At 39.8% G+C, this 11453-nt stretch overlaps 2 protein-coding genes across 3 annotated transcripts in view; both read right to left on the bottom strand.

Moving 5' to 3' along the window:
- Positions 1 to 927, bottom strand: part of LOC109955937 (nicalin-1) — a 5456-nt gene extending 4529 nt beyond the window's left edge. Inside the window, 4 exon segments of the mRNA XM_020592595.1 lie at position 1; positions 4 to 33; positions 357 to 528; positions 882 to 927. The exon segment at position 1 is cut by the window's left edge and continues 157 nt beyond it. Of these exon segments, the coding sequence (XP_020448251.1) occupies position 1; positions 4 to 33; positions 357 to 501 (176 nt within the window). The 5' untranslated portion in view covers positions 502 to 528; positions 882 to 927.
- Positions 928 to 5038: 4111 nt separating this feature from the next.
- The window catches only part of fam219aa (family with sequence similarity 219 member Aa), an 8997-nt gene continuing 2582 nt past the window's right edge, over positions 5039 to 11453 (bottom strand). Inside the window, exons 2-6 of one of the 2 annotated variants that reach the window (XM_020592627.1) lie at positions 9332 to 9428; positions 8305 to 8398; positions 7502 to 7582; positions 6128 to 6203; positions 5039 to 5626 (exon numbers count right to left, since the gene is read on the bottom strand). In XM_020592627.1, the coding sequence (XP_020448283.1) occupies positions 5468 to 5626; positions 6128 to 6203; positions 7502 to 7582; positions 8305 to 8398; positions 9332 to 9428 (507 nt within the window). In that variant the 3' untranslated portion in view covers positions 5039 to 5467. The remainder of the gene's footprint in view (positions 5627 to 6127; positions 6204 to 7501; positions 7583 to 8304; positions 8399 to 9331; positions 9429 to 11453) is intronic. The other variant, XM_020592628.1, reaches the window with a different exon arrangement.

Here is an 11453-nt window from a genome sequence, read left to right as displayed (position 1 = left end):
GTGCCTCTGCTACCACAATGGCTCCACGGCAACCTCAGTGCACAAAAAAAGGTCAGGGGGCTTGTGAGATGACTAATATGGTTGGAATGAAGAATATGGAAATACAGGTAACATTGCATTGTATTTTATAAGCTTACCATATGTTGTTTTATGGAAAATCTTAAGATGAAATGTAAATGCAGAGTAAAAAGAACAATGTTTCTCTGAAATTTAGTGGAATGGAAGAATAAAGATGCATTAAATTAATATACTCAAGTAAAGTACAAGTACCTCAAAACTGTACTTCAGTACAGAAGTTGAGTAAATGTACTTGGTTATTTTTCACCACTGAAGGCGATGTGTTACTCTGAACATACCATGACTGTGCTGTGCCAAGTTGTACTGTTGCATCCTGTAGGCAGTAAACTCATAGGAGGATACAGCAGGCAAAGCAGAGCCATGCAGAGACTGTGCACAGAGCAGCAGCATGGCAGCAGCTACACTCAGCTCTTTCAGCAACATGGTGTCACGTTCTGCTATGGTCTGAGTCTATGAAGGAAGGTTAGCGTTAGGCTTTATGTCAGGCCAGGACTACAAACACTGACATGTACATGCCAAATGACCTTAACGTACATACTGTGGGTAGGTGATATGTTTACCCAGATCAGTGTGCTATATGGTAATTACACTAAGACCTCTCATTTTGCAGACCCCTTTATAGATATCATTGAAAATTTCATTAAGAATTGGTAGTTGAAGATGGGGCAAGCTATCATATCTTGTATTTGATACTATCATAGTCTAGGCCAACATGAACCTTAATGAGTCAACTCCGACAGTTGATATTTTCTACCTATACCCCTGTTTAACTAGCAGCATTTTTGTATTGAATTGTTCCTCACCTGTTACATGAGCCTCCCTACTCCGTCTTCCTCAGCTTCAGAGCTACTCCTTGCAGTGTGGACACAAACTGCTGTAGAGATTCAAGGCATCTAGGTAAGCCACCGTTCACCATCTGCTCCCAAGGGATCAGCTCAAGGTTAATTACAAATGCCCAGTCCCCCCCTCCTTTACACTCACTACTCCTTCTCTATCTCTGTATCCATCCTCTCTTTCCTGGCTGCAATGTTACACTCACTCACTTTAGTTGGTAATAGCAAATTACCAGCAGATACTGGTAACAGTCTGTGTAGGTGGCAGGTAACATACAGCAGCTTTTTGTTTCCTTTAATGTGAGGATGATAGTTTGAAGCAGTCTAAGAAAGTGTTAGATTGCAGCACTTTAATCTGAGTGAGGCTGCATGGAGGCTTCAGCTCCAAATATTCTGTATATTGGTGGAACATGTAGAATGCTGTCCAAAATAGAAATGACTGTTCTATCAGATCAAGCAAAAAAGAAAAAAAGGGTACAATGGCACAGGGCAATATGAAACTTCTGATATCTATTATTTATTTGTCATATTTTGCACTATACACAGAACTAACACTGTTAAAATCTAAATGGAACCAGTTCACATTCATCATTATAAGCATCTGACAAATAAAAAGCATCTGTTTTTATATGAATTATTTTCCATACATGAAAAATAAATTAAAACGTACACACAGCTGCAAATAAATAGCTTCTGTTCCAATGCATTACTTTAGACTTCAAACTCAAGAATTTAGTGAAGCTAATCCTTAATTTATACAACATTGGCCAGAAGTAGTGCACTCAGCAGGATGGCAGTGATAACCTATGTGTGAGTCTGTTGGTATGATGTTAATGATGGAAAAAACTGAAACACCATAGTCAATCACACAGTCAGTCTCTCATTGTTAACGTTAACAGACCCAGAACTACTGGTCTAACCTTCACCTCAGCTAGTAGCTTTTTGTGACATATGCTTTATCTACACATACAGCACTTTATTTGGGAATAATTAGTTCTTATATGCTTGCATACTATTTTAAATCAAATATGGCATCACTGAAGTTGTATCAGGGATATCTAAGGATAAGGATAATCACCTTTATTTGGCCAAGTATGTTACACACAAGGAATTTGTTTCACTCTAACCAGTAGGACTCATCCACTGTTTGAAATGTACAAAAACAAAATTTAAAATTCTCTTCCAAAGTATGCTTTAGTTAGTCTACATACAAGATCATTCATTCATATGACCACACATACTGTACAGTATGCCTGTAGATCTGGCACCTCTCCAACAAAGGAAAAAAGCATGGGAAGGAGTCATTTTGGTGTCATACATTATAAGCTGTATCCCCACTTAGTGAATGGATGGAAAGACTTGGACAAAATTAGCAAAATATCAGTTAGGAAAGATAAATGCAAGGTTCCTCAAAAACACTGTAATGAATCTACAAAGATGCTCAAAGTGAGATTGTTCATCGTAGACGCACATGGTATCTCAACCCCCGTCTACGAGTCAACAGAATAGCATGAGAAAATTACTTACACTATAGTGTTAAGTCCACATCTACTTACAAATATAGCTACAGTCATAAAAAAGTAATGCCGCTGTTAGCAATTTCCTGGTTTTCCACCATCGCTCTGTGTGTTTAATGAGTGTGTTCAATAAAGAAAGGAAAGAGCGTGGCTACTTGTGTTTTATCAGCTCAGAAATATTGTGTTTGTTGCTATTTGGTGAAGATCACATCACATTTCATGACCATTTTATGCAAAAAGCCAGGAAATTGCAAACAGCACCATTGCTATTCTTATGACTGTATATTAAGTGCTACCTTTGTCATAAGCTCAATGAGAGCTTATCAGAGCTGAACTTATTCGAAAGAGAATAATGATAATGTTTTTCTGGTGTTGTACTAATTAAACATTTCATGATCAGGAAGTGGAATACTTTTACAGCTCTCACTGTTGCAGTGTTTCTGGGAAACCCAGCTTGATCTTCCAGTAGTTTCACATGTGAGTGACTGTTACCACCTACAAGAAAATTGCTGATAACTGTAGAGGACTAGCAATATCTTTAGAGTAATGTAAACATGAAAAAGAACCACTACACATTCAGTATTTCTATACAGTAAGGATTACTTCATTTTCAACACCATGGAGCAACATCCATTGGCATAAAGCACTGACAATACACAGCTGTATCAGGTGCTACATGTACAGCTCTTGTCCCCTGGCCAAGCTGAAAAATGTTATATTGTAACTCAAGGGGGGTGGGGTGTGCGCAAAATACACAACCACACAAAACAAATACCCAAACTTAACAGCACTCAGAGAGCACAAATCAAGGCAGCTCAGTTTCCCCATAATGCCACTATACCTAAAAGCAATATTCTCATGATAGTTTGATCCTAATAATATGACTCCTTGACCATAAAAACCTACCCCTAGCATCTGGAATCACAATGATATAATTATTAGTTTGAAAGTAATTCAAGAAAAACTATTTTTCAGTAACAGCAGTTTTCTTCAGGATCTAGCTCAGTAGTTTTTGAAGATTCTGTACGTACATTAAATCTGTTGACACCCTACTGAGTCAGCAGTGTTTCAATTAGAATTTGACCTTAGCTGCAAATCTGTAGCTTTATTTGTTGTTGCACAGTAGCAAGGTTTTTGTGAGGCCTATAACTGTGAACATTCTGAACCAGGACATCTTGAATATGACTTGGATCCAGATTGGATTTGGTGTGGGGTGGCTCATATGTGGATGTTATCATGCATTTTTTTGTCCAAACATTGTAGGCACTGTGTTTGGAGTTAGATGCAGAAATATTGAAATTGGCCCTATCTCACAATGGTGAACAATCCTTTTTGTAAAGAAAAATCCTGGATCCGGACAATGATCCAGCTCACCACGAAAATCTAATGGATTGTTTCATGGGCCAAAAAAAATGTCCATTCATTACTTTTTGAGTTATGCTGTGAACAAACCAACAAAAACAAAACCTCCTTGGTGGAGGTAAAAATAAATAAACAAATAACTTAAAAGAAAAGAAAGTATTTTATACTTCCCTTAATATGCAAAACAAAACAAACAAACAAAAAAACATCCTTATCCAGACAATATGGAATCACTTTGGGGACATTCTCAGGTATGAACAAATGCATGGCCAAAACTGCACACCTTTCTATGTACCTACACATACGGTATTCTATTTATCCTTTCACTGATTCCCTCAAGTATACGAATTATTTCATAATCACATTCACTAGTGGTGACTGCTTCAGTGATCATCTCAAGCATTCGGTCATGTCTGGGCTAGCATGAACTAACAAAGAAGCACACATGAACTTTCTGCAATGTTTCTAAATCTCTAGATCTGCTGCTGTTACAGTAGGTAAACCTAAATATTACTATCTTTGCGTTTTTAAAAGTGCACCTCAATTAATAGGGAGGTGTTCCGGGCATGTCCCACCGGGAGGAGGCCCCGGGGAAGACCCAGGACACGCTGGAGGGACTATGTCTCTCGGCTGGCCTGGGAAGCATTCCCCCGGACGAGCTGGAGGAAGTGTCTGGAGAGAGGGAAGTCTGGGCATCTTTGCTTAAACTGCTGCCCCCGCGACCCGGTCCCGGATAAGCGGAGGAAAATGGATGGATGGATGGACCTCAATTAATGTCTCATCTGCACAAGGATATGTTTGAGGGCCAACAAAAACTGACGCATCATCTGCACAGGCTGGTCTAGTGACACAGTGTTAACAGGTTACATGTAAATCTGCATTTTTAGCTTCTCTTAACAGAAAAAGAAACAGTAAAGCAGTACAACCTCGGTGTAACACACAGTTAAAAAAAATCTGGACGTACCATCTTCGAGTCATGCTTGTAAGCATTAGTGTTTTATCAGCAGCTTGATGGCTTAGCACTACTTCCTGGACACAATCAGACAGGCATATATCATTTTCATGTTTGATATATACTGTACTCAGCAAAACAAACCAGACTGGCTAAACAAAAATGACAAAGAAAAAATGGCCACTACAAAACTTCTTGTCCATTGAATCTGACCATCAATGACACACGAGCAGAAAAAGTACTTTCCATGCATGGAGTGCTGCCACAGTAATGACACCTTGTCACCATTACAGGTATTTGGTTGAGCTCCTGTCATTCCATTTATTTTGTTGTTTCTCTTCTTCCACACTGAACAATCCTTCGTAGTCCTTGCAAACCAAAATATCCACAAGCATGAAACTGAAGTCAAATGATGGAGAGGCAAAAATATCATGGTTTCCTTAGAGGTAAAGTTTCTGCCATCAGTCAAGTCCACACAGAACAGACAATGGAGAAATAAGTTGCACAGATCCTACCATAGGAGGAACATGCACATATGCTGTAGATATTGACTCTTTTCTCAAGACTTGACCTATTTTTCCTTTTCTTATTTAGCATTTAAAAACCCTTATTTTCCCTTTGTGCCATTGCCAGTTGACAGTTATGCCTACTCGCTGCCATTCTGCTCGGTACTTGGCCTCAGTGCAGGTGGCAGGCTGGGGGACTTTTTGGGGGGAGCGATGGTGCTACTGGATTTGACAGGCTGTGGAGGGAGCAGCCTGGCAGCACATGCAGGTGGGGTTTACTGCTTTAGGCGGGATCAGATCCAGGTCCTCATCATCTGGAATCTCATCGAGCCGGTACCCATCCTTTAGCAGCTGGATGTTCAGGTCTTGGTTGATCTGCTGTAGAAGCCAAAGAAACAAGATATCAACAGAACTTCAGGACATTTTGTTCAAATTTTGAAGCTAGGATTATGAACTAAACTAGTCAGTTAAATAAGATAAATAAATTGCTATGCTGATTCTACAAATAAACTGAAAACTAAGTGACCCAAATTTTTATTTAACCAATATTTTACCAGGGGAAATTCCATTGAGGTTAATTTCTTTTACAAGGGTGCCATGAATTAATTAAGAGTTTCACAGAAACAGAAAGGAGCAACATAGAAAACAACTGGTTTTTAGATGGTAATGGGACAAAACAAGAGTGAAAACAAAACAAAAGATACTCAAAGAGGACAAAACAATTAGGAAGCTGTCTGTTCGAGAGATGACTGAGAGAATCCTTATATATTTTTTCAATGAGTGCATATATACCTGGTGTGAGCATGGGACTGGGTGATTGGGTGGTGACAATGGTGGGATGACACTGTTGAAACTACAAAATAATGTGCGTATAGATACCTGGTCCCTCAGACATCTCACCTCGGCTGAGGAGTATCCTGATGAGGAGTATCTGGACATGTCGAAGTCATCATCACTGGTAACAAGATTTAGTATTAACAGTCAGACACAAAAGATTACGATGCAAATAATAGTAACACATTGTATAATGATATCTACTGTAGATCAATTCAATACTGAACTTGCATAATGTTGGGAGACTCATATTAAACAATAAATGATAATTTAGAAGCAGCTGAGGTTGAGATATCCTGATTTTTAGATTTTTAGTATGGGTCAAGCCCAAGAAGCAAAAATGTCAAGCCAAAGAAAATGCTAGATTTAAAACTTTCCATCATTTGATACAGTCTGTCATTTGACACTTCCTGCCTGTTAAATACCCAGAAACCATCAGCTTGTAATAAAGACTTTCAGATTTAAGTGTGTGGCCTCTGTGTGAGTTGAGTCTGGTCTCTAAATAATCCTGGTGACATCATCAAGGTTTTTTTCTTAGACTTGAAATATCTTCCCCACGGGTACAGAACACACTATACAACACAGTTTTGCTGAGCACGGCTCCTTATGGCATGTAAATGAATCGTGCCAAATCGGTGAAGTGCAACTTTAAAAGCTGCTAATATCAGCCAACGGTCATACTGTATCTTCATACCTGAACTGGCAGATAGGGTGATTAGAAAACACAGTGTTGACATTTTCCAGGCACTGATTTCACATTTAAACCCACAGAGACAATCTTCTGCATTCTTTTGATTCCTATGGAAATGACTGGCTCTAATGAGGCTGAGCAAAAGACACGCTAACTCTGTAAACAAACAGAACAAAGGCACATTGTGCAAAGGGTGTGCACATGAATCTAAAACGTGAACAATAAACAAACGGGTGTCCTGTGTCACTGTGAGTCAGAAACCTTATCAGAGAGTGTGGCTATGATGCAATTCATGGCGTAAGCTTGGTTAACATTCAGTGCTCAGAGTGCTCTTTTCACATTAGAGTTTCCCTCATGTAGCAGCATATGGAGGCCACAAAGGGTGGGACTCATCTGTGTCAAATACAGACCTGCTGGGACAGGCTGGAAGCAAGTGCTCCCTCTGAGCTGCTTTTCCCTGTCTAAATCCTCACCCCACTGTCCACAAATCCCGAACCCTGGGAGATGCTCTGCCCCCTTTAAAGGTTCCCTTCTGCTAAAACCTCTCTCAAGATGCTCTACAGATTAATTTACCATCATAACAAGGTGAGAGCTACAAAATCACAAGTTAGCCAGTTCTCATTTTCTCTCCTTTTTAGGTCAGCCTGCAAAGTCTGCTCTTCTAACTGAGTAATACTGTATTTTAGTCTTATTCAAGTCTGTGAGTAGAAACTAAATCACATACATACCTGTCAGTGTCCAGTGCTACCAGGGGCTTCTCATCAGGGCTCTGGTCTAAAGAGGAGTAGCCTTTGTTTGGCACAACCAACCTGTAGCAGAGCACAGAGGAAAGCACACCTTTGTATTATACTGGAAGTACAAGACAAAAGGAAAAAAAAAAAAAAAAAAGGCAACAAATGTCTCACACATTTGTCACAAAGTAGCACAGTGTAGTATTACTGATATACCAACCAAAAATACTTGCAAATGTTTAAAATTATGGAATCACACAAAATATGATTATTGCCCTGCGTATGGTGCCGTCCTTTCAGGCGATAGACACAAAAATCGAGGCTAATTTGTAGCTCTCAGACTCCAGGCAGCCCCACATTATCTTTCTGCCTCAGAGACTCCAGGTTCAGACCAGTCCATAGGCTTTCTTATATTTCCACTAATCCACCAGGGAGTGGGATTAGACAAATGAGCCAGTTGTCAGTGATGTGGGTTGCACTGGGTTTATGCTCAGTGCTTTGACTCTTTTATCATCATTTGGTCACAAGAACATCACATTCCCCTTCTCTAAAAAGCCTTCTTGTTTGTACTGTTTGTGTTTGGTTGTAACATTAGAAAGTCCAATGGCGTTCGTAGAAGGCTGACAGCAGATAAAGCCTTCAGCAGACGTGCTCTCCTTATGATTTGCATTTCAGTAGTTTGCGGTATTTTGTGTTGAATGGTGAACAGAAGATGCAGTCTGCTTAAGATGCTAATGAACTCATTTATGGCTGAGGTGGCCCACATAACAGAGAAACAAACAGGCAGTGGAAGCTGTTACCTTGTCCTGGCATTCTTCTTGGGCTGTTGATTGACAGGACTTCCCACTGTGCCATTCTTCACTGATCCCTTCCTGGCAAGGTCCCTCTGTTTCTCTGGGCAACCACAGGATTTGGGATCATCAATAAGTACAAAAAAAAACTTAGGCCATAAATTATTTATTTATATGATTCTGTTTCTTGAAAAAGTAACCAAATGTGTTCCAAACCAAAACTGGCTTTTAGTTAACTTATTATAAAAGTGCTTTACTGCTGCTATACAATATACTGCCTGTATAGTCAGCACAGGCAACTAACAGGTGTAAAAGTGATTGTGTTAAATATAGTTGGTAATGTCTGTGCTCATGCAGCATTTCAAATAAGTATTGACTGACACACGTGTGTGACATAGTGCATGGTGTATCAATGTCAGGAAAATATGTGGTTTTCTTACAGTTGGATTAGAAAAAAAAATCCAGTTTTACTCCAAAAAGCAATAATCACAGTTTGGCAGAATTTTTTGCAGATGTTCATGACATGAAAGTTAAAAACTGTGAAATCACTAGAATATGAGTTCATCTTGAGACATTTAAGTTTCAAAATAAATGTTCTGCAGGCTGGAATAGCTTCTGTGATATTGACTAGTGAGTTTGAGGAAGTGATATTTTTCAGCAAGCTTTTTGGAACAAGGCCCTTAGGACTCAATAAAAGTGAGGAATCCTGAGTGCTACACAAGGTTTTACAGTGCTGTGATGGTAAAATAAGAGATACAGCTCAGATGCTGTATGTTCTGATTCCTGTAAGAGTAGAGATTTATTGTTATTGAATATCATATGCTACTGGATATGACCTGAAAAGAATGTTTGTGCTTATTTTGACTGTGCTGTAAAACACTTCTGCAATAACTCGTGCACAGATTTCACTAGTATGCTACATGGTTTCCATTCTATGAAGGAGTTTTCCATTCTTTGTTACTATTTATTGTTAAACCTTAATTACACAGAGTTTGAAGAATGCCAAGTATTGATTGCAGTGTGTTGGTTGGGATACCTATTTGGACTTGCAGTGGCGAGGGCTTGTAGTTTATGGCCACAGTCTCTCCCTTAGTGTCAGGGTCTGCATCTGAAGTGGAGGATGCTGCTGGGTCCTAGAAAGAAAAATACACCAGGCAGAGAGTTCTGACTTTGATACAGCTAACATGACATCTTACTTAAATTGCATCCTGCTATATCTCAGACTAAGTCCTGTCTCTTCATACACCTGCATAATCTTTGTTATATCACTGCTGCAGTTTGCTAACAGTTGACAGGCATTAAACCTGGAGCCAAGCCACTTTCTAATATAATTCCAATCACCCTGTGCTATGCTATATTTTCACATACCTTTGGGCATGTGAAAAATAAATACACAGCACAATCAACTCAGTACCTCTGATTTACTACATCACCAGGTTCACACAGGCCAACACAACTTAGAAAATTCTGCTCCTTTCAGGACCTTTTTGTGTCCAATACACAGGCAAGATTTCCCACGCCTATGGGCTACTATAGCTGCCTGGTTTTCAGCATGAGTAGGGTTGAGTGGTTTGCCCATGTTGTTGGCTCTGTCTCTTTTATGTGTGAGCAGTAATGACATGGGGAGGAGGCCGTGGAAGGACAGAGGGGGTTGCTGTTGGAGTGACAGTTTCCCCTGATTGAGAAAGGGGAGTTGGGCTGCACTTGGCCTCCTCCACTGACACAGCTCCACATTATGTTGATACTACAAGCCTCCCCTTGTTGCTCTCTGAGGGACTCTACAGGCCACATGGACAAAGGCTACAAGACATTTGGCTTTCGATAACTCGGAGTTCTCCCCAGAGTAATAGCTGCTACTGTATATTTCTAGGATCCTCCGAGCAATTAAATGGCTGGAGCTGAAACTTAGACTCTTACAGTTAAAGCTAAAAACTCATATAGGCTCAGTCCACTGCTTTATACAGAATGCTACTTGTAATATTTTTAATAATGTACAATATAATATAGTGCTGGCTGTCTAAAATACAAATAAGCATAGGTGTGCTTGTACTTTATAAAAACATTTGAATCAATAAAAACTGAAGTGTCTATGAAGATTGTGTAAAGAGGTTATAAAATAAAAAGGTCTAGACACAAATATGCCTGAATCTATTTCATCAAATCCTTTTTATGTTATTATTGTGAATATATAGGCCAGTTACATGAAACCAGTAGAGTTTATCCAATCTCACAGGGCCTGATGAAAAATTCATGAGCATTTAGCAGGGACAGCGTATTTTGCATTTTGATTTCATTCATTCATTCATTTTCTACCGCTTAGTCCCTGAACGGGGTCACGGAGGGGCTGGAGCCAATCCCAGCTGGCAATCGGGCGAAGGCGGGGTACACCCTGGACAGGTCGCCAATCCATTGCAGGGCTAACATACAGACGAACAACCACACACACACACACTCCTATGGGCAATTTAGAGACACCAATCAACCTAAGCTGCATGTCTTTGGACTGTTGGAGGAAGCCAGAGTACCCGGAGAGAACCCACGCAAGCACGGGGAGAACATGCAAACTCCACACAGAAAGGTCCCGGGTGGGGCCCGAACCCAGAACCTTCTCACTGTGAGGCAACGGTGCTAACCACTGCGCCACCGTGCTGCCCTCGCATTTTGATTTAACACACTCTAAAACATGCTGCCAACAACACAATATGGTAAATGCATGTTTAGGTATATATAATGTCTAATTCATTCATATGCAAAAATTGTTGTCATCAGAGTAAAAGGCAGATATATTTGAAATATTTCTCAGTAGTCATCTACTGCAATCCATCTCTTCTCATCAATGGCCAGCTATAGGCTTTTTATGCAGTCCAATAAGGCCAAAAACACCATCAATACATACAGTGGCCTCATCCTCTGGTGATTAAGCACCGTTCATTTAGCTGAAACTGTGAACAGAGTACACACACTACTAGGAACTCTGAAAGCACAGCACACATGAGCTCTTTTTGTTCTATGACAGGTCCATCTTTTAGATCATTAGGCTTTCCCACAGGATATATATATTTTTTACTGGTGTTTTTCACACTACCCTTCCACCATATCAAGACACCATGATGAGGAAGGGTCATATCATCTGTCAAATAAATCACTTTGACATTTTA

Source organism: Monopterus albus, unplaced genomic scaffold, assembly GCF_001952655.1.
Source record: "Monopterus albus unplaced genomic scaffold, M_albus_1.0 scaffold18.1, whole genome shotgun sequence".
Classification (NCBI taxonomy): Eukaryota; Metazoa; Chordata; class Actinopteri; order Synbranchiformes; family Synbranchidae; genus Monopterus; species Monopterus albus.
Note: the sequence above shows the minus strand (reverse complement) of the source record. Positions and strands in the feature narration are given on the sequence as shown.